The sequence below is a fragment of the Trachinotus anak genome, unplaced genomic scaffold (assembly GCF_046630095.1).
Source record: "Trachinotus anak isolate AG129_WGS33_773 ecotype Australia unplaced genomic scaffold, CSIRO_AGI_Tana_v1 ptg000008l, whole genome shotgun sequence".
In the NCBI taxonomy this organism is placed as follows: domain Eukaryota; kingdom Metazoa; phylum Chordata; class Actinopteri; order Carangiformes; family Carangidae; genus Trachinotus; species Trachinotus anak.
The window spans coordinates 21700058-21720961 of record NW_027273859.1 but is presented as its reverse complement, the minus strand read 5'-3'; the positions used below and the strand labels follow the sequence as shown (position 1 = coordinate 21720961).

The 20904-nt window shown below is 41.1% G+C and overlaps 1 protein-coding gene across 1 annotated transcript in view; it reads right to left on the bottom strand.

Annotated features, from left to right (window-relative positions):
• LOC139624393 (ADP-ribosylation factor-like protein 15) overlaps window positions 1-20904 on the bottom strand; it is a 100906-nt gene that overhangs the window by 44719 nt on the left and 35283 nt on the right. The window contains exons 2-4 of the mRNA XM_071483476.1: window positions 18579-18723; window positions 17053-17112; window positions 5994-6202 (exon numbers count right to left, since the gene is read on the bottom strand). Coding sequence (XP_071339577.1) covers window positions 5994-6202; window positions 17053-17112; window positions 18579-18723 — 414 coding nt within the window. The remainder of the gene's footprint in view (window positions 1-5993; window positions 6203-17052; window positions 17113-18578; window positions 18724-20904) is intronic.

Below are 20904 nucleotides of genomic sequence, written 5' to 3'. Positions count from 1 at the left end.
GTCCGGTTAGGGGTTCATCCTACAGCGAGATAATGACCCAAAACATGAGAAGAAAAGAATTCATGGAGCTGGTTTGGGATGAACTGGAGAGAAGGCGAAAGCAAGGCAGACTATAAGTGCAGTACAGTTGAGGCAGCAGTGTTAGGACAAACCCTCTGAACTATGTTTCATTTCCATTGTTGAAAGAATGCCATGAGGGTGTTCAGCTGCTAAATGAGTCAGAAATTTAGACTGAATTTAGGTTTTAAGATTCCATGATTCCTCTTTTTTTTATCTCAATTGTTTATTTGTTCTATGCTATAATTTCAGAGTATACTGAAACATTACAATGTGTAAATTTCAGTAACAACTGGAAAAATGAAGATGCTCTAAAAGGTTTGACTAGTAGTGTATGTGTCCAAGATGCAAAGTGGTGGAAGCTCCCCTAAACTGAACTAAAACCAATATCATGGGAACTGAAAATAAACTCCCAGAAGAGATCCCTATGGATGTTGAGCAAATGTTTGGTTAACATATAGAGGGTTTGGCCTCTTGCACTCTCCAGTAGTTGAGCAGGTTAACTGTTTCCACATTTATTCTATTTTACTTTTGAAATTGTGATATGTGATATGAGCCTTAATGTAAGCGCATGTATGACTGATGCAGAAAAAGTGCAACAGTGCAGACAAATAAATAAATATACTTTTATTAATGAGCACAAGCAAGGGTTATTATTTTGTTCATGAGCTCCATACAGAACAGAAAAAGTATGAGAGGAGGTGGTGTATACGGTTTCTTTCATAGCTGGTTTTAAAATTTTGTTTTATCTTAGCAGACTACTCATGAGTCACTGAACACTAAACTCCTTCAGTGACACAACCATGAGTCAGATGATAACATGCACACACGGGCATGGTAACACTCATAATGACCATTTAATTCCAAACAGACAAATGTATTTCAAAGAATATTCACACACTTTGAAAACCATGCCAAATAACCCATTGCTGAGTTCAGTGCTATGAGTGCAACAACCTAGAGACCCTTGAGTGTCTTGGACTGTCAATGGAATCAAATTGATGAATTTAAAATGTTTTCACCCCTGACAGCAGACTTCAAATGCTTATGTAAAGACTTAAGAAATCACCATCTCATTACATTACATTACATATGCTCATTTAACAGATGCTTTTATCCTAAGTGACTTTCATGTGAGGGACAATACTAAAGCTTCAGTGCAGTAGGAGACCTTGGTATAACTAAGGTACTAAGTACAATATCTATTAAATAAGTGCAAGGAGACCAGGTAAGGAAGTGCATAGTAAGTCCTCGTTAGGTGTGTTAGGGTTTTAGGAGAGGAGATGCTCTCGAAAGAGATGAGTCTTCAAGAGATTCTTGAAGACAGAGAGGGATGTCCTTGCTTGTCATAAATGACAAAATAGAATGTATGAGTGTGGGTTTTAGCCTTTTTTGTAACAAAGAAGAAATTGATATTAGCTCTATTACAATTGGAAATGAGAAACTACAACAATCTGCACGTATGGGTTTCTTTTAATGTGTTAAATAAAGTGCATGTATGACTGATACAGAAAGAGTGTGACAGTGCAGACAAATAAATGCAAAATGGACAACATTGAGAGTGAACAAATTACCAAATGCTCAATTATGTTTAGCTGGTAGAAGCAGGCACAGTACTGAAACAACTCCATCAGTAATAACATCAGCTACATCAGCCAACCTGATCGACTCACTTTACACAAGTCATTCATTATGAACTGAAGTAGCCCTCCTAACATGGTGCAAAAAAGGCCTTTAGGCGACATCCATCTCACCCCTCCGTCCCCATAAGCCAGTCTCACGTGTCATCAGTGTTTGCAAACAGTTCAGAAAAGTCAATACTTCCAGAGACTGATGCAATGATGGGTCAAATATAGCAGAGGACACATCATGCTAAGTCCAGTAGGAAAGTGCGGGCAGTTCACAGACTGGATTAATTGGTTACGTTATGAGGGCCAACAAAGGGACCGGTGTTGTCGGACTTAAAGCAAGCAGGTACCATTTAAAATATCAATAAGATAAGTGGGCTTCCATGACTAAAGCACAAGTGCTCAAGTACAACCAATCCCTACTAATGAGCTAAACTAAGTTAAACAGATTCAGGTGGAGTCAGAGGTTTATCTAAAATGCATTCAGCTTGGGTCACAACAGAATCTGGTTTAGAACTTCTCTCACCATCTTTTCCCACTGCAGAATTCAGATCACTGAAGAGCAGCAGTACTGGTGGTCTAGGCTAAGAAATGCAGATGGTCCTCTCTCCAGGCTTCCATCTTAGTTATCCTTCAGAAACATTAAGTAGGCCTCTGCAGATGATGCATGTGTATACTTTTGTGTGTGTCTGTGGGGGTGATTTTTGTAAGTGAGCAGGAAAGTGAGGTTCCAGGTTTTTGAAACATGAGTGAGTGCTGCACAGGGAATGCTAGCCATAACATCCTACTCAGAGAGGCTCTTTCTGTGAGGGACACTGTAGTGGTAGAGCATGGCTAGCAAAGAGAAAGACAGAGAGACAGAGAGAGAGAGACAGAGCGAGCGTGCAAGAGAGGAGGGGGGAGAGAGATCGAGTGAGCGTGAGAGAGAGAGAGAGAGAGAGAGAGAGAGAGAGAGAGAGAGAGAGAGAGAGAGAGAGAGAGAGAGAGAGAGAGAGAGAGAGAGAGAGAGAGAGAGAGAGAGAGAGAGAGAGAGAGCGAGAAAGAGAGAGAGATGGAACAGACAGACTACCCTATTTGTGCTGTATTTAATTCCTGCCTCCACCAGCAGTGATTAATTCTGTCCTGAAGGGAGGTGGTGACATGACGTACTACTCCTCATGGCTACTACATGACTATCTTCTAACTATTACAGCCTGTCTGTTGGTGGAGTAGCAAAAGGATCAATTCAAGACAAAAGAAAAAACGCTAACTATTTGTACTCATGGGGTTTTGCATTGGCCAGTGCTGGTAAGATGCTCACTTAGAAGTACATTACCTCCTATTCTGTCAATATAGAAGAGCTAAAGCTTCTCAGCACAATATGGATTCAGCTGTCCTAAAGAGAACTCAGTCAAAAATATGGATGGGACCAAAGTGAGAATTGAAATTAAATGGCGCAATTAAAATATTTTGTAGCTGTAACACATTTTCTAAAGTGAGATCCTGATATGTTTCCTAAGATAATCTAGACCATATAGGCTAATTGTCAGATATTAACAATTCATATTTTAGTTTTCAAGATTAAATGCCAAACATTGATCTGCCAAACAGCAAGACACAATATAATCTATGCCTTGAAAAGTGGGAAAACATACAGGCAAACACTGTGTTCCAGAGCCCAAAAGCTGTTTCATGGACCATTTACCAAGAAGGATAAAAAGCAAGCATCTTGGAAGCACATGCCCTGTGTGTTCCCTAAGCCTGTGAAACAGATGAATATTACAAAATGTGAGCTGAGATTGGAAAATCCTGCTACATTGAAAAAAAATAAATAAATAATCAGAATCCCCACTGATGATGGCCAATTGTTATGTCAGATATTTGTGTTAAATATTACTTTTTTTTTACTGCTGGTACAATTGCTTGTTGATAATACTGTAGCTGTTAAAAATAATAGACAATCATGCTGGGACTAGAGTATTTAAAGGAGAGACCATGCTAAAGGATTAATTGCATTTTGAACAATTCTGCAAACTTGGATACAGAAGAAGTTTCACCACAACAAAATAAGAATTAAAGTATTACAGCAATGCCCGTTGAGAATAAACAAATCAACAGTTTTAGTAGCAAACAGACATTTTTAGATCATGATAGCAGCAGCCCAGACATCTTTCTACCCAGAATGTCATCCAGATCCAGAGGCGGTCCCAGGTCAGGTGGAATATGAAATCCCCCTAGCGTGACTTTACCCAGTTTGTCTGCTCTGAGCTGGATGTGCCAGAAAACTTCCACAAAGAGGTGTCCGGACATTATATTACCAACTTAACTGAGCAGTGGTTCCTCCAAGCATTTTCTGGATGTTCAATCTCCTTAATCTTGTCCCTGAAGGTGAGCCAAGGCACCCTGCTAGAGAAATGCATTTCTTCCACCTCATTTCTGGAGTGAAGTTAAGAAATCTGCTCCACTGTTCCACAATCAGGGTGGAATTTGCATTAATGATCTTGTATCTGTTGTTCAACAACTGGCTGAAGCCTCATTTCCAGCACCTTGGCTTAAGATTTCCACAGGAGGATAAGCAGTTTAATATCACACTAACTGAGGAACACTGTGTCGCAACACTGAAGATATGTGTCAACCAAGACAGCCCAACAACATTCAGAGTCTTTTGTCTTAAAACTTTGCATACTCCACAGAGGGTATTTCTGTCGAGTTTGTGAGTTTCTCAATGCGTTCCTCTACACAGCAAAGTAATATCCCCAGGTGAGCTAAGCAATCCTCCTCCCCTGCTAAGAAACCCCCATTCCTCATCAGACGGTTTGCCCAAACCTTGTAGAGGCCAACTTAAAGTCTGTCTTCACAAACTCCCCAAACTCCTTCCATACTCAAGCTTTTGCTTCTGCAACAACAAAAGCTGCAGTCCTTGTTGTGAACTCCAGATTCTTGTCTGCTGATTCAGAACTCCCTAGGGCAAACCAAGCCTGAAAAAACGTACTTCTTCAGCTTCACAACATACTTCAATGTCCTCAAGCAGGAAATCAGGCCACCCCCTTGACAAGCACCGAAACCCCTCGTCACAACTCCTAGAATACCCATCAGCAATGGGGGCTTTCACCATGACACCCTTGGGTATCATGTCCGCCACCTCCACAATAATTCTAGCAGAGGTAAGAGTCAGAGACTTTGTGCAAAGGGGCTTCGGTGCCAGATAACATTTAGGTTCAGTGGTTTTTGCACAAGCAATAGTTCTGCCACCACTTTATCTGAGTCACAAACAGGTGTTGATCAGTGGACATCACTTACTGTATGCTCGATGTGGTGTTCATTATGGACAGCCCAGGACTAGCACAGAAGTATAATAACAAAAACCCTACTCAGGTTCACATTAGGCAGGGTATCCTGCCCCCTCATGGCCTCTCAATTATTACCCATACGAGCGTAGAAGTCCCTATGCTAAACCATGGAGTCCCCCTTTGAGCACACACAGAGCCACTAAAAAGGCTGGAAACATAAGCAGCATTCAGGGCCTTTCCCCCAGCAACATGTTGGAAGGTTATCACTACCATCACTACTAGTATTTGGTGCATCTCACCCTGGTCTACTCTGTAACAGGAGAACTGAGTCCAGGAGTTCAATTCCAAAGCCAGTTTTGTACATATAGATGAATCCAACATTATCAAGTGGTTACACCAAACCTTTCATGGGGTTGACTCACATGGCATAGCCCTGTGTTATCTGTTGGGGCAGAACCTCACTATGTCCGGTTGGGATTTGCCTGCAAGCTCTTGTTCAAGGCCTGGCTGCAGGTGGGGGCCTTGGTTTCCGTATTTTGGATGAGGTTTCTCTTTTCCCAAAACACCACTTTATTGAGAACCTTTGATCGCTCCTAGTTTGGCCCCTCACCAGGGAGCAATTTGCCTTGGGAGACCTGACCTGGGTCACACCACTCTCAGGTTCACAGGGGCACAAACGCAACCACCGCTAGTAGTGAACTAGTCTTATAAGTCTGTTAAAGTCGGATATCAAATTAAGAGACTGACAAAATTATAAAAATGCTGAAGATGCACGATAGTTAGATCTCAACCCTGAAACCAGCCATTTAGACATTTAAACAATCATAACAGGCCCCATAACAGAGCCACCCATGCATATATTATCTACTGGTAAGTATGTTTCAGTACAATTAATAAATGCAGAACTGCTATTTCCGATCGACACAGAGATGTTATGTTTTACGAATACGTGGAAGATGCAGTGTTTACCTGTGAAAAAATGAAGTTAGAGATGCATGGGATGGAATAAATAAACAACAATGTAAACAGGTTAGGTCACCTGGTTTGGCGTCCTTGCAGCAGGCTTGTCCTGGTGGTTGGCAAGGATGAGAAAAGGCAGTGTGCAGAGCTGTGGGTGCTGCAGGGCCGAGTGGAGCTCATTCCGTGCTGCCTCAAGGTCTTCATCTGATGACGCGCTGTCCAAAACAAAGACTACACCCTGTGACCCCTGGTAGTAACGACTCCAATATTTCTTGATGTTGTCAGCTCCTGTAGACAGATGGGATGCCATTAAAGGTGTAATAGATGATTTTACTGCTGTCATATGAAAAACAATAGCAACCAACAGAAATACCTATAGCTTCTGTAGAAGAAAGCTGTGCATCATCAAAAACTACATCGATATTGTCAAGTTTGTTAATGGACTTGCTCCAGGAAAAAAAATTATTAGCGATAAATCTGATCTGAGAATATATTATTATACATGTGAAACTGCAGAAACACAATTCCATCCTGTAAGAATAATAAGCACCAATTAAAATAATTCAATCTAGGTAGAAGGATTTTTCTTAACTTCTATTGTACTTTGTTCAAATCAGCATATTGGAATTTATGTATCACAGCCTCAGTAACCAAGAACATTAAGATATTTTCCCGGTTAAACAGACATAAAAAAATAAAATAAAATAAAAAAAAATATCAAGCTAATGCTGCTGTAATGTGTTGGGTGATGTTCATTCATTTGAGGAAAAATATTTATGTTATATTCAATTCTAAAAGTCAAACATCTACAGTATTTCTCCCTTGTTTTGTGTAAAGCTTTTTTCTTTTTTTTGGTATAAAGTTCAAACTACCTCTTTGTAGGATTGGTAGGACCTTATTCAGCCCCAACAACTGCCTTGACCATAACCTTAGTCATTTTCACCTGAAGCAAAACATTACCATGTGATTATTAGAGCTTAATGGGGCTAGTTCATTGACTGGGACTTATCCTTGACAGGCCAATTAAGGACAATAAATTCCCTGTAAAATCTCCAGCAACCATGTCCCTCAACACAAACTCTGGCTTAATGTCTTGTCTGTAAACTGGACACCAACAGTACTCAGACTCTGGAAATGCTCACCATCTACAACCTTTTCTCTTGCCCAGCAGAAAGCAGACATGAAAAACGCTCATTACACTGCTCTTCAGTGCATGCAAAAAAATAAATAAAAAAAATCAGTGCTTCTTAAGGTCAGGAATGACTGCCTGATGACAGCTGCTGCTGTCGCCCTATATTCAGTGACGCTGACATATTCACTCAACACCACAAACCATGATATGCTAGTCATATCCTCCATGTTACTCATGCTCCTTTAGCATTGGCACATCTTGTGACAATCGTAATCCATCCATTGTAACTGACTGAACCCAAGTCGGCCATGGTTGCCAATCTCTCTTAACGAGGAAACTGCAAACTTTCAAGCCAACAGGAGTTTTAAACTCCAAAGACAGATTTAAGGTGGAATGTCACTTTCAGTATAACATAGCTCATCTTTTCTATGGAAAAAAAAATACACAAAATCACAGTATCTTGAAAAAAGAAACTGTGCAGAACTTAGATATTTCTTTATTAAGATGTTCAATTAAGGCAAGATTTAGGGGGGGTTGTTTACAACTCCAGCCATTTAATGCAAAGTGCAGTCTTGCAGTACACCTGCATTTTGCCACCAAAGTCCCTTTCCCATCTCGAATATGCCACAAATATTTATATTTTGCTAATATAAAAAAACCTACCTCATGCTCTTACACTTTGATTACATTTAATTAACTAAGCTGCATGCTGTCCTTTCCACAGCATGTTTTCCATTAAATTGCTCTAGATGTTTGTTCTACAAGCTCACCAAACTTGTCAACACCGTATACACACAACTACAATGGGTCCTATCACATTGCATACGCAAGAACATGCATTTGCTTTTAGAGGATGTACTTTCTCTGGTTAAAATTAGCCTCCTCCGTCTGGTGAGGTTACTTCCTTTGCAATCTTGTGAACTGTTGTTTTGTTATTGTTGCTCATAGTAAGGTAACTGCCAAGAAGTGACGAACTGTGAAGCTGGCAAATGTTTAAACATCACGAAGTGCTCTCAGTGACATTTACCTCCTCCCCTCATGTTCTCCTTCCCTTCCTTCTTGCCTCCCCCACTCTTTCTACTCACACCTCTCACTGGAGTGGAAAGCTATCAGACAAAGTGGCACTTGAGAGATTGACTAGGAAGTTTCTCTCATCTTTGCCTGGAAATAGTGGAATGTCCATCAAGTCTCATTGGATCTCGTTGGCAACTTCTGCCATCTATTGGTCTAACAGGAGGATTTCCAAACATGACGTCATGATTCTTGGGGATGCTGGCAGCTCCCCACATATCCTTATTAATGAAATAAGTGCACCATGAGTAAGACCTCATTCCTTTGCTTGTTTTTCTCACTTCCTTTCCACCCTTCTGCCCCTTAACACTTGTGTAAAAATCCTCCATATAGCTTGTAATTATAAAAAAAAAACAAAAACATGTTACATCTTACTATATATTCCACTCAAATGTAATAAGCCACAAGTCAACAGTGCAGCACATAAGGTAAAAAATAGCATGTCAGTGAAAGTCATGTCTCTGACTGACCCTGTCAAGTACTGACTCATCAGTTGGAAGACTGCCTAAATTAAGTGAACACATAAACGGAAATATGAATGAACTTCTTGTGCTGAGCTCATTAAAAGCATCACATAGTTAAGTCTAATCTTCTTCTATGCCTTCTGGTTGAATGCACCTGAAGGCAACTGAAAAGTTCAAGATTTGCAATTACATATGTGTATTGTACCTTTGCTCCCTAACCTTCTCTTGTCCATTTCTAACTTAAGTTACAACTCATACCTCCCAGAATGTTTGTATACCCTCCATGCTATGATTTCAACATTTCTGACAATTTTACAATGTTAAAAAAAAAAAAAAAAATCACATTATATCAGTCTATGATATCCAAATAACTCTGTGGGATTAAACTGATAGAGATTTAAAGAAAACACCTTGACTGGTACACCCTTCCCTCTTTCTCTCTCCCAACCAAGCAAGACTTTTTCAACTTCTTTAGCAGATGAAGCTGAAACAAACAGTGTAGTTACTTATTCCATGTACTGAATACAATACACATTTATGCGTGGTTTGAGGTCTTAATGAGTCAATTGTATGTATATGTGCTATATGCGTGCTTAGTAGACATTTGATGATTCATTGCATATGCAAATCCAACTGCTATAACTGCTGTTATGTCAAACACTTAGCAGGGTACCACTCATTACTGAGGCAGACAACTCTCCCTGTCCAGAAAACATTTCTTATGATTCATTTTCTGTTGTGTTGTCAGCACTTTGTGCTTTTGAATCATGCCAAATAAAGCTTAAAGTAGTAGTTTTTGGAGAAGAGACAACTGGCCTCTATTTTGTTAACTGTTAACTAAGTTATTTTTCCATCAAAAACGACAAACATTACTAGTGAGTATATGGACTGTTACTTGGGCTATTTTATAATACCACCTTTGGCTTTAGGAAATTGTAACAGTCTTTTTCACTATTTTCTGACATTCTAGACCAAATGATTATGATGACTTGATTTATCAAGAAACCAGTCAATGGATACTGAAAACAATAATAAGCTGCTTCCCAGTTTTATGTTTGTGTTAAATGATGAAATACTACAAAATAGAGACAGTAGTACATTCTATAACTTATTTACTTAATTATAAGAAAACCCAAGTATCCTGTTTCAACTTGCAAGGACTAAGACACTCTCTTGTTGTGGTGTATTTGATTAAATCTACTTAGGCAAAGTTTGGTTCTGTTAATGAACTGAAGGTTTTCAGAGATACTATTTGAGACAAAAAGTTAAGCTGAAAAAATGTGAAAATGTGGAGAGGAACAGTACATTTTAAGTTTCTGTAGAGGTCATGATGCTGATAGTGCAGGTAGAGAAGAGAATGGGGAAAGCAGACATCTGCTGGTTATACAAACACAAGTGGCAACAACGTTCCAGTGATCGGGTTACCTTTTTTTTTTTTTCGACCAAAGTGTGGCTATGAGTTACTAAACCAAACTTGGAGGCAAACGTCAGTAAAACATAAGTAAACAATTAGACAGCAAAAATTAAAAGCAGATAGTCTTGTGCTTATTCAGATTCACTTTCAGTTATGTTTGATGGCTGATGTTTCTGAATTCTTCTCCAAATTTAAACAGCTTGTGATGGTCTATATTTCAAAAATGAGTCAACATAGTTTAAAGCTATTACCCTATATCTTTGTTTGGTCAAAATTAGGCTACTGTTGAGGCTTGTTCTGTTTGTTGTTGGGTTTCAATGCAGGTATAGTTTCAGTTTCACAGTCATTTTCTTATGCATTTCTGCCTCCTATCGTTCACACGTTTGCCATCTTTTACCTTGAACAAAACGCAAACATGTTGCTAATCAGGTCTTTTTTCACTCTTGGAAGTTGAAAGACTGAAAGCAACCCTCTTTGAAGTCACTCTAACAAAAAGCAGACAGTGTTTTTTCCCTGCACAAAATAGCTACAATACAGTGATGGGAGGGAGCACTGGGACTAGTGAGGGAGGCCTGTAGTAATAAAGTTTGCTTATGTCATTGGGGAATGAGCTGGGGCTGGAGCTAGAGTGAGGTGGAAAACACTTCAACTGTTGATACACCCATCCACCTGCAGTCTCAGCAGTGTCTGTTTTTAAGTAAACAGTTCCTGTGTGAGGCCTAGCTCGAAACACGCATCAGTCCCTCTCATTTATGCACATAACTGACAAAGCTGGTTTAGAGAAATGCAGCAACTCTGAATATTACAGATAAACAAGTTGTGTTATTGTATGTAAGTAATTTAAGTATATATCAGAAGACCCCTCTTCTCCATCAGGTGAGCAATTTCTGTCATGTGCCTCTGTGACTGGCACAGCTGTTTATAGTCATAGACAAGTACTGTGTCTGGTTGAAAATGTAATAATTATCTTCGCCACACCCTTGCTATTTGTATTACACTTAATCCGACCCTCTTGAACATATAGCCTGCTGTATAGCCTTATATGAACATCAAATTGAATACTGGTTAGATTTTGTTTTGCACTTTAAAATCTTAATGAGCTGTGTATTATAGTGCATCAACAAAAAAACCCAACATCAAATAAGGTAATATCCACGAATGAGGCCTAAAATAGAGATCAGTTACATTGCTGTCCTCAGAACCCCAACATCAGAACAGTCTGCAACTGCCAGCATCTGCAAATGACAATTTACAAATTATATCACTTTTCGTCAGGTCCTTTCCCGTGCAAAGGAAAAGCTTCCCTGCTGGGCAAAGTAACACACACTGTGGTCCTGTTTGATAGAAATAAGAACCACATGGGGTCTGCAATGACTACGATGTAGTGGTTTTGTTCTGAGACGTGCTCACATACTTCCTTTGCCTGTTGGTGGTCACAGACAAGTGGTAAAGCTTCTGTGATGTTCTTGAATCCTGCTCGCCTTTCCGCGTGTTCACTCCATAGCTACATGATGGACCAATAATGGATGAAAAGATGAACTCTGTACATGTACCAGGAATGACAGTAACAAATTCAAATTTACACAAATCTATCACATTCAGTTCATGTACCACATTTATATGTTTATATGCTCATCTACAAATAAAAGCATATAATACCTAAATTGGGACTTTGAAGGGAACCTCTTTTACTATAAATTATCTTATTTCCAGGATACTGGAATATAGAAAAGTATTGGAAACCCTGTCACAAATACTGTCTAAACAAGAATACTGCATGTGCAAATATCTATCATTCCACTTCAAATCAAAAGCCTCAACCCACAGTCACAACAGTAAAGAACAACAGCAACGGGTGGTGATTATTAGGACCACTTCTTTATCAGCTGTCAATGCGTGGCATGAATGCACACTGTGAAATGGCCCGTCTAGACTTGACGTCATGTCACTGTCGAGACATATACGCACACATTCACACACTCATCCCACACTTAATAGATTCCTCCCTGTGTCCCCAGAGGTGCCCTTCCCACCTAATCCCCACACCTGGCACCAGCTGGGTAAAAAATGCTTTCTGGACTAAGATCATTAGATGCTAAATTCTCAGTGTCAACAAAATGAAAAGCCTTTGTTACACGTCATTCGAGCAAGCACAAAGAGCTTTCATTTTACAATGTTGCATTTGCTGCAGTGTTGCTGCAAAAGTATCCACCTCTTCGTGCTGGACATATTTTACTGAAAATCCTCATCATCCTCTCAGAGAATTAATTTAATTCCTGATTAAATTTTCAAAGGACTTGAGAGAAAGTCAGCACCATACAGGTGACATTGCTGCACTACGTAAGTATTTTGATAAGTGGAAATGATAGAGCATAAGAAGATTTCCTCTCTCAACACTTTCTATTATTGAACACTAGCTTTTACCATTCTCATACTTTTTTCTCTGAGAGAATACAGGCTCTGTAGTGAGACCACACAGTTTGTCTTTTAGTGTACACATGTGTTTGAATTTTACAAATAGTCTGCTGTTCAGCTGTGGAAACCAAATTATTTGGACATATTTATTGCAGTTTAAGCTTCAGTCAGACTTTGGATTTAATTATGTCACAGCTGTCACACCGATACTTTCCCTGTTTCAAATTTTTGTCAGACACATGCATTAATATCTGTTGTCTGTATACATGACCAAGAATAGGGTTTCTCCAGGAAAAATGTAGCTGCATTAAACAGGTTTTTCTTCTTTTCCTTTATTCCTATTAACTGAATTGGGATTCTTGCTTACAATAACCAGGTTACATACAAGCATGAAAACACACTAAATGAAAAGACAGGCAGGTCCTGTCTGATAGTGACTTTAAGGCAGTGCCCCTTTATCAAGGCCAGACAATATGTTCAAATCAATAAGCAAAGAAAGCTTCACAGAGGGCGTGAAGGCGGAAAGAGAGTTAAAAGAGACACAAAGACACTGTCACAAAAAACTAAATCTAGAAGCAATAGAAGGAAGAAGGTATGGGAGGCAGAAAGGAAGGAAGAAAACAGACAGAAACCAGAGGTGAAGATGAGAAAGAGAACAAATGAAAACAAGATGGCAGGGACCTCAATGACAAATGCATGAGTGAGACACACGTATAGCCCAGTCTGAATCATTACAGACATCATACATCAGGGTTGCCTGCACATAAGCTGCTTTGTGCCTCTGGTTTAAAGGACAGCTTGCACTTACAACAATTTGGCCCAGTGCACTCAAGGCAGGGTGAGTTAAAAATGCATTACCCAGCTTAACAACAATACAAGTTACAGCTGTGAGTCAACTACACTTACATGGGTTCATAGCCTGCAAAAATTTTAATGACAGAGAAAACTGGCTCCCAAGCCATCTCCATTAATGACTTCCGTCTGGCCAACGATCTGAATGAGTTCTACTGCCGCTTTGAAAGACAGTGGGACAAGCCTGACACTAACCTCCACATCAGAGCCACATCAGAACCCCCCTCCTCCTCCTCTACCAAAGGAACGTCTCTCTCTATCCTGGAGAGAGATGTCAACAGGCTTTTTAAGAAGCAGAACCCCCGCAAAGCAGCCGGTCCTGACTCTGTCTCTCCATCATCCCTGAAGCACTGTGCTGATCAGCTGTCTCCAGTGTTCACAGACATCTTCAACACCTCACTGGAGATCTGCCACGTGCCAGCCTGCTTCAAATCCTCCACCATCATCCCTGTCCCCAAAAAACCAAGGCCCACAGGACTAAATGACTATAGACCCATTGCCCTGACCTCTGTGGTCATGAAATCATTTGAGCGTCTTGTCCTGTCCCACCTCAAATCCATCACTGACCCACTCCTGGACCCCCTGCAGTTCGCCTACAGAGCCAACAGGTCTGTAGACGACGCCGTCAATATGGCTCTCCACTTCATCCTCCAGCACCTGGACTCCTCAGGGACCTATGCCAGGATCCTGTTTGTGGACTTCAGCTCTGCCTTCAACACCATCATCCCGGCTCTGCTGCAGGACAAGCTCTCCCAGCTGAGCGTGCCTGACTCCACCTGCAGGTGGATCACCGACTTCCTGTCTGACAGGAGGCAGCACGTGAAGCTAGGAAAGCACGTGTCTGACTCCCAGACCATCAGCACTGGATCCCCACAAGGCTGCGTTCTTTCTCCTCTGCTCTTCTCCCTGTACACCAACACCTGCACCTCCAGCCATCAGTCTGTCAAGCTCCTGAAGTTTGCAGACGACACCACTCTCATTGGACTCATCTCTGATGGCGATGAGTCTGCCTACAGGTGGGAGACTGAGCGTCTGGTGACCTGGTGCAGGCAGAACAACCTAGAGCTAAACGCTCTGAAGACAGTGGAAATGATAGTGGACTTCAGGAAGAGCCCAGCCCCACCCACCCCCATCTCCCTGTGTGACTCCCCCGTGGCTACCGTGGAGCATTTTCGCTTCTTGGGAACCACCATCACACAGGATCTCAAATGGGAGCTAAACATCAGCTCCCTCATCAAAAAAGCTCAGCAGAGGATGTATTTCCTGAGGCAGCTGAAGAAGTTCAACCTGCCAAGGACTATGATGGTGAACTTCTACACCTCCATCATTGAGTCCATCCTCACCTCCTCCATCACCATCTGGTACGCTGCTGCCACGGAGAGGGACAATAACAGACTGCAGCGTATCATCCACTCTGCTGAGAAGGTGATTGGCTGCAATCTTCCATCCCTCCAGGACCTGTACGCCTCAAGGACTCTGAGGCGTGCAGGGAAGATTGTAGCTGACTCCTCCCACCCTGGACACAAACTCTTTGAGACACTCCCCTCTGGCAGGAGGCTGCGGTCCTTCAGGACCAAAACCTCTCGCCACAAAAATAGCTTCTTCCCATCTGCTATTAGCCTTATCAACAAGGCTAGAGAGCCCCACTGTTGCTGATCAATTGCACCAATCACCAGAAAAAATTCCTTGTATGTGAAAACATACTTGGCAATAAAACTGATTCTGATTCTGATTCTGATTCTGATTCTGAAGTGCCAAGTAAGGTTCACTTCTTTGTGCCTTAAATGTTCTTTCCAACCTCCAGCACTTTGGGTCACCTGCATAAGACTTGATTTACCTTTCATACTGTAAAGGGAGAATACCTCATTGACATTCAATGGGCTTTCCGATGGGAGAGGAAGGAAATACATGGGAAGTGCTTCACTTCTTCAAACATGCTTCTTCCCTTGCCTTAGTCAAGGCTGAGTGAAGAGAACAAGCCACAAAGGTATTGTGTAAAACAAGTTTTTTGGGGTCAGGAATACTGATGTCTGTGCGTCACATCTTGTATCATTTTTCTGCATCATTGATGCAGTGCAAAATAACATAAAACTAAACCAGCCATGTTTGCTTGTTTTAAAGCCATAGGGAAAGGAGAGAAAAAAAGAATAGTGACAGAAATGGGTAGTGTGGAGTAAGGTACAAATCGTGCAGAAAGGGGCTGCTTTAATCAGAAAATGCTCGTTATGAAAACTCACCGGTGGAACATAATGCAAGCGCACCAACTCTCTCTGACTCTACATTTACGTCATTTACATTTGGAAGAAGTGTGTGCCTTCACTCTGCCAAACAATAGGGCTACATGTCAACAACTCACCTCAGACAGAAACCAAAATTCGATACTGTGCTGCACATAAAAAGTAGTCACTAGAGGCGTCAAAACACTGTGTGCTTGTTTTCAACCTCTTCAACCCATCCATAACGGATGGCACCATAAATCGCTCAGATTCTTGTCCTCTGTGTGTATTTACAAGAAAAGGAGCAGGGTAGTAAGGGTCCAGGCAGGGGGGCAAAGAGAAAAAGAGAACAGATTTCATCATCCTTTTCTGTGGTAGCAGCCTATACTAACTTCCCTAAATCAAACGTGTCATCCGTGGAACCAGTGTTTTTCCAACCACAATAATGTCCCATCAGACTGGCTTTGACCCAATCCAGAAAAACCTCCTTTGAAAACCCCCTAATGCGCTCTGTCCAAATTTGGTAGCACCCTCGTTGGTGGTCCCCCGGTGCCTCTTTGTGTGTGTGTGTTAGAGAGGGACAGAGGGAGAGTATGTGTTTGTGTGTGTGTGCTTTTTTTCATCTTTTCAGGAGCAAGTTGGGTGAGCCTTCAAAATATGCACTGCACCTGTCATGTGCCCATAGTGCGCACAAAACAACATAAATTATTTTAACTCTCAACAAAACAATACATTTTCTTGTGTCACCAACTTGCTTGTAGAAGGGATAGTACTGATGTATCCTTCTCTTAAGGCTCCTTTAAGACCTGGAGGCCTCCCATTGCATCTGGTCTGTTTACGTATCTCTACTTCAAGATCCCTCATCTGTGCTTATTAAACGGCTTCCTCGAGTGCTGTACATTTCCAGGAATAACAGGCTGCAGATTGTACAGCCACTTCAAAAACAAGGTCAAAACAAACATGCTGTTGCATCCTTAGTGTACACAGTTATTTGTGTAAACAGTTAATATTAAGAGATGAGATGATATCAGAACAAGTTTTATTATGTAAAAGGAACAACATTAGATGTTTGTAACAGTGCAAATCTGAACATTTGTATAGTTTAAATTTGAGATTTTGAGCCAAGCAGCTGCTTTAATTAACAGAGGATCAAAACACCCCAACCACACAAGACAGTGTGACAATTTGGTGGTCATGAATTTCATTCACAAATGATGTTTGTTACTTTACCTAAAGAGGTGCTGTTAGTTTAATGAGTACAGTAATATAATAAAATAAACTATTATAACATTTTTTGTATGTTTCCTAATATGTTAAGATGCAAATAAACAGATGTTCAGTAATATCTAACTTTTTTTTGTCTGTTCTGTGTTTTTAACACAGTTTTCCAAACATAAACCACATTCAGATACCCACTGAAGTTTGCTAATTAACCTGTCTGGGCTGGCCCACAAGAAGATATCATTGCTTGGCCACTTTATTTCACCTAAGACACAATCACTCACAGATTCACACTGTGGCAAAAAAGTAAGTTGTCAAGAAAGCTTTACTGAGGCTGGCCATGTATTTCTTACCTCCAAGTTCTTTTACATTCAAGATGGCATTTGGAAATGGCACTGCTTTGATGCTGAAACCTGAGAGGAGAAAAATGAAAATCCATCATTGTAGTGACATGAAGAAATTGAGTGTGTGTGTATATGTGTGGAAGGCAAATGTTAGGAGAGAGTCAACTTTTAGGAATGTTGGCTGAGTTGCTTTTTAATAGTGAGTAAATGACTAAAAAATATCTGACTTAAAAAAATGCACTTTTTCATTTTAGTCTTCCCAGGATATTTAGTGTACCTTCTGCAAACCACCAGCTGGTGAACACAAAGAGGACTGTCAACATGCTTGTGTTGTAAAAGAAATAACACTTTGTGTGGTCCGGGCTAGCAAAACAGAAAAACAAGAAAAGCTAAACAGAAAAGTGTTTTGTTCTATATTGCAGTTTGACGAGGACTGGCCTAGTGACTAAAGTGCTACCATGTATTATGTGGTTTGTTTCTGTGGTTGCATACAGTGGAAAATAGTAAAGAATTCCACTACAGTAAGAGATTTAAAGTTGCTCAGATTATGTGAAATTGTCTTGGGGATTCCTTTCCTGGTAACATTCAAAAGGAGGAGGAGAGATGGGGGACACAACTGATTATAATTTTCTTAACATCTGAATTAACTGTTAAATGTGGGTTTTAAGCACATTACAACAGTGCAAAATCATGAAGCAAGAAGTGGGGAGGGGGCCACAGGAGACTTCCCCCTCATTGTTCTTCATGATCTTCCCTCTGTAGATGTTGGCAGATGCAGACAGTGCTGACAGCTAAATCTCATTTCAGAGAAGTTGACTAAAATCTCTGCTAAGATAAGTAATCAGCATATTTTATCTATTAAGGCCTACTCAGCGGCATGCACAGACAGGTGTTCACTACCTTGAACCACTGCCTGCCACAGACACATGCACACTGGTGGTTGCCGACAGCACATTTGGGAATTGTTTTATATTTAGTTCTACTGGTGAAAGTGCACAATGACTAAACCTAAAATGGGATTTCTGCAACAGCTCAAAGCTGACTGCTGACAAAGCCAGGGGAGGAAAGAAGAATGTCAGTGTCCTTGAGGGATTGCATTGCGTATATGGAAAGCAGAGCTTTGACTACCAGAAGAATGATGTACTAACCCTAAAGCCTCTTCTTCTGGACATACTTAACACCAGCCTCTCACTTTACTAAAAGAAGAAGGTGAGTATTGCTAGTAAGATATAGCAGAGTGTTTCTGGCATGAGCGCTGGCAGTTTGAAAAACATACTGAAGACATGCTTCCCCCTATTGGCGAGCAGTAATACCTGGATAATATCATCTTCCTGTGATTCTAATCCGGAGGACAACTTGTTCCTGAAACATGAAAGCATTTCAGAAGCTTGGAAAGCTTGGAAAGCTTGCACGGACAAATGTGAGAGAAGAGAGATGTGTATATCTGTGGAGGGAATGAGCTTCTATTTAAGGACACATTTTTTCTCTGAAAATATGCCATCTTTGCCACTGATCCGTATGTTATGTGCATTTACCTGTTGTAGGAACGATGCCGTCGCTGCCCTCACTACAGAGGCGTGAGAGCAGGCTGGTCTTTCCAGCACCTGTCAGGCCAATGCACACCACATCATACTCTGGTCTTGGTGGTGGGGGTCCTTTACAGCACAGTGCCCGGAAACACTAAAAACAAACAAAACAATAAATGCATTGGAAAATAAATCAAATACACCTGGGGAAGATAGGGTAGAGATCTGCATTTGGAATCACAACAACTTCTGCTACCTTTAAAATGAATTGTGTCTGTCTAACTGACAGACGATTCCCATGGGCATTATAGCTGTCTTCATATGATGAAGAATTAAACTCCACGACATGTCAAAAATAGGTCTCGTCTTTGATACAATTCCAGAGGAACGAAATGTTTAACCATTTTCCACCAGAGAGAAAAAAAATTACTGAGTGATGACAAAAAATAAAACCACGAGATGTTTGACTTGAGTGATGTAATATAATCATGTCATAAAGAGTAAAATTCTACATGTAAAAAGGATGTGAAAGGAAAAAGGAGTGTTAGATGCATGCATCTAAGTACTGGCGCAACATGTTTTTGTCTGCAGTGTGTGGACCCTGTCTGATTGGGCCCTTATGGCGGCCAGAGGCAGACCTGTCACTCCATGAATCACGGCCTGGGACTGAGGGCCTGCTGTGAGACATTAAGGAGCAAATGCAGTGTGAACCGTGAATGAGATCTTTAAACTTGTGTGGAGAGATCAGTATCCAAAACTAAAAAGAGATCTCTTTTATTAGCAAGACAGGAACCAGTCTGGACAAGGCAGGGCAGACACAGACACTTTCCCATCTACAATATCACATTTCAGGTGGAAGAACATCAACACAACATTGCTTACTGCTCATGTCAGGGGACGACCCTGTTCAACACACTGCTACTCTGTTCAATCAAAGACTCTGACAGGAGGAAAAACACACACAGTGTACATGAACTGCTGCACATCTGTGTGCACATTCTCCAGGTGTGCTTGGGCATGCCATTTAAAAGTATACCTCAGCAGGGAGAAGCAGATATAAACAAATGAGAAGATAAACAAATATTCTGTATCAACAGTCAATAATATTTGGCAAATGTTCAAGATATAGATTCAGTTCAAGACTGAATGAAAACATATTGAAAATGTGATTTTACCTGCAGCTCACATCTTGTTTTGAGATTTATGAAGCAGAATGCACAAGCATTTTCCTCAGACTAGCAGTGACTGTTACGAGACACAACCATTGCTTCTTTCAAATTGGAGGGAACCAGAGAGCAGCAAAAAGTGTTTCAGGCTCAACTCTTCTGCAGACCCCCAGACATAAGTGACCACCAGGGTCAGTTTTCAGAGCCGTGCCAAAACAGAGCTGCTGTTTGATGGAGATGTGGGGAATCTGCTTCAACAGAACCAGACGTTGGCTGAGCAACCCGACCCCCCCGACTCCTTGGTGAACCCGCCAGTCTGCTCAAACAGGAAACATTCTCCTCTTCCAGAAAAACGGTAAGATCAGAAACACACGCGTGTCAGATGGGGGAACACGTGTAAAAACTTGGTTTGATGAGGTCATTCTATTCTCTTTCGTGCTCTCTTTGCCCCTCTACCCCCACTTACCTTCCCTGAAGCAACATGTAAAGAATTCTGTAGAAGGTGAAATCTGCCCTTCAGCTGTCAATCCTCCATGCTGTCAGATAAAGAGAGGTGAATAACTGGAGTAGCTATGAAGTTGCTATGATTTGGATGATTGTTATTTATTTACCCCTTATAAAATTGTTACTAGACCAGGTGTACATGACTAAGAAGGCAACAAAGAAGGCTGCTGCCTTATTGGGAATGTGGGAGCAGACTGCCAACATCTCTCCCTCCACATACAGTGCAGATTTTACCACACTTACCAGAGGAGCATCCAGGGCCTGACCCTGGTGTCCCCATGTGCACAGTGGCCCCTGTGAGAGAGAATGATGGGAGCTCCCACCTCTGGCCCTCTTTGACAGCACAAGATTGACGAGGAGAGTTTGGTCAAAAGGCTCACAGAAGAAAAATAAATATGTCCAAAGGCCTTTGCTTACCTCAAGACATGCCCCCTCCCTGACAACTACACACTCAATGATCTCAGAGTCAGTGTGCTGTGTCACTGAGACTGAGAGCTCAAATAAGACTGTCCTATGATGACTACCTCCATAAGTCGCCAAGGCATCCAGACAAACAGCTGAGATTAAAACTGGAAACTGAATTGAGCATACACAGTCAACAGTTCCCCCTTTTTTTTTGAGTGATTAACACAACGTGGAAGTAACTGAGTTATAAAAGTAATCTC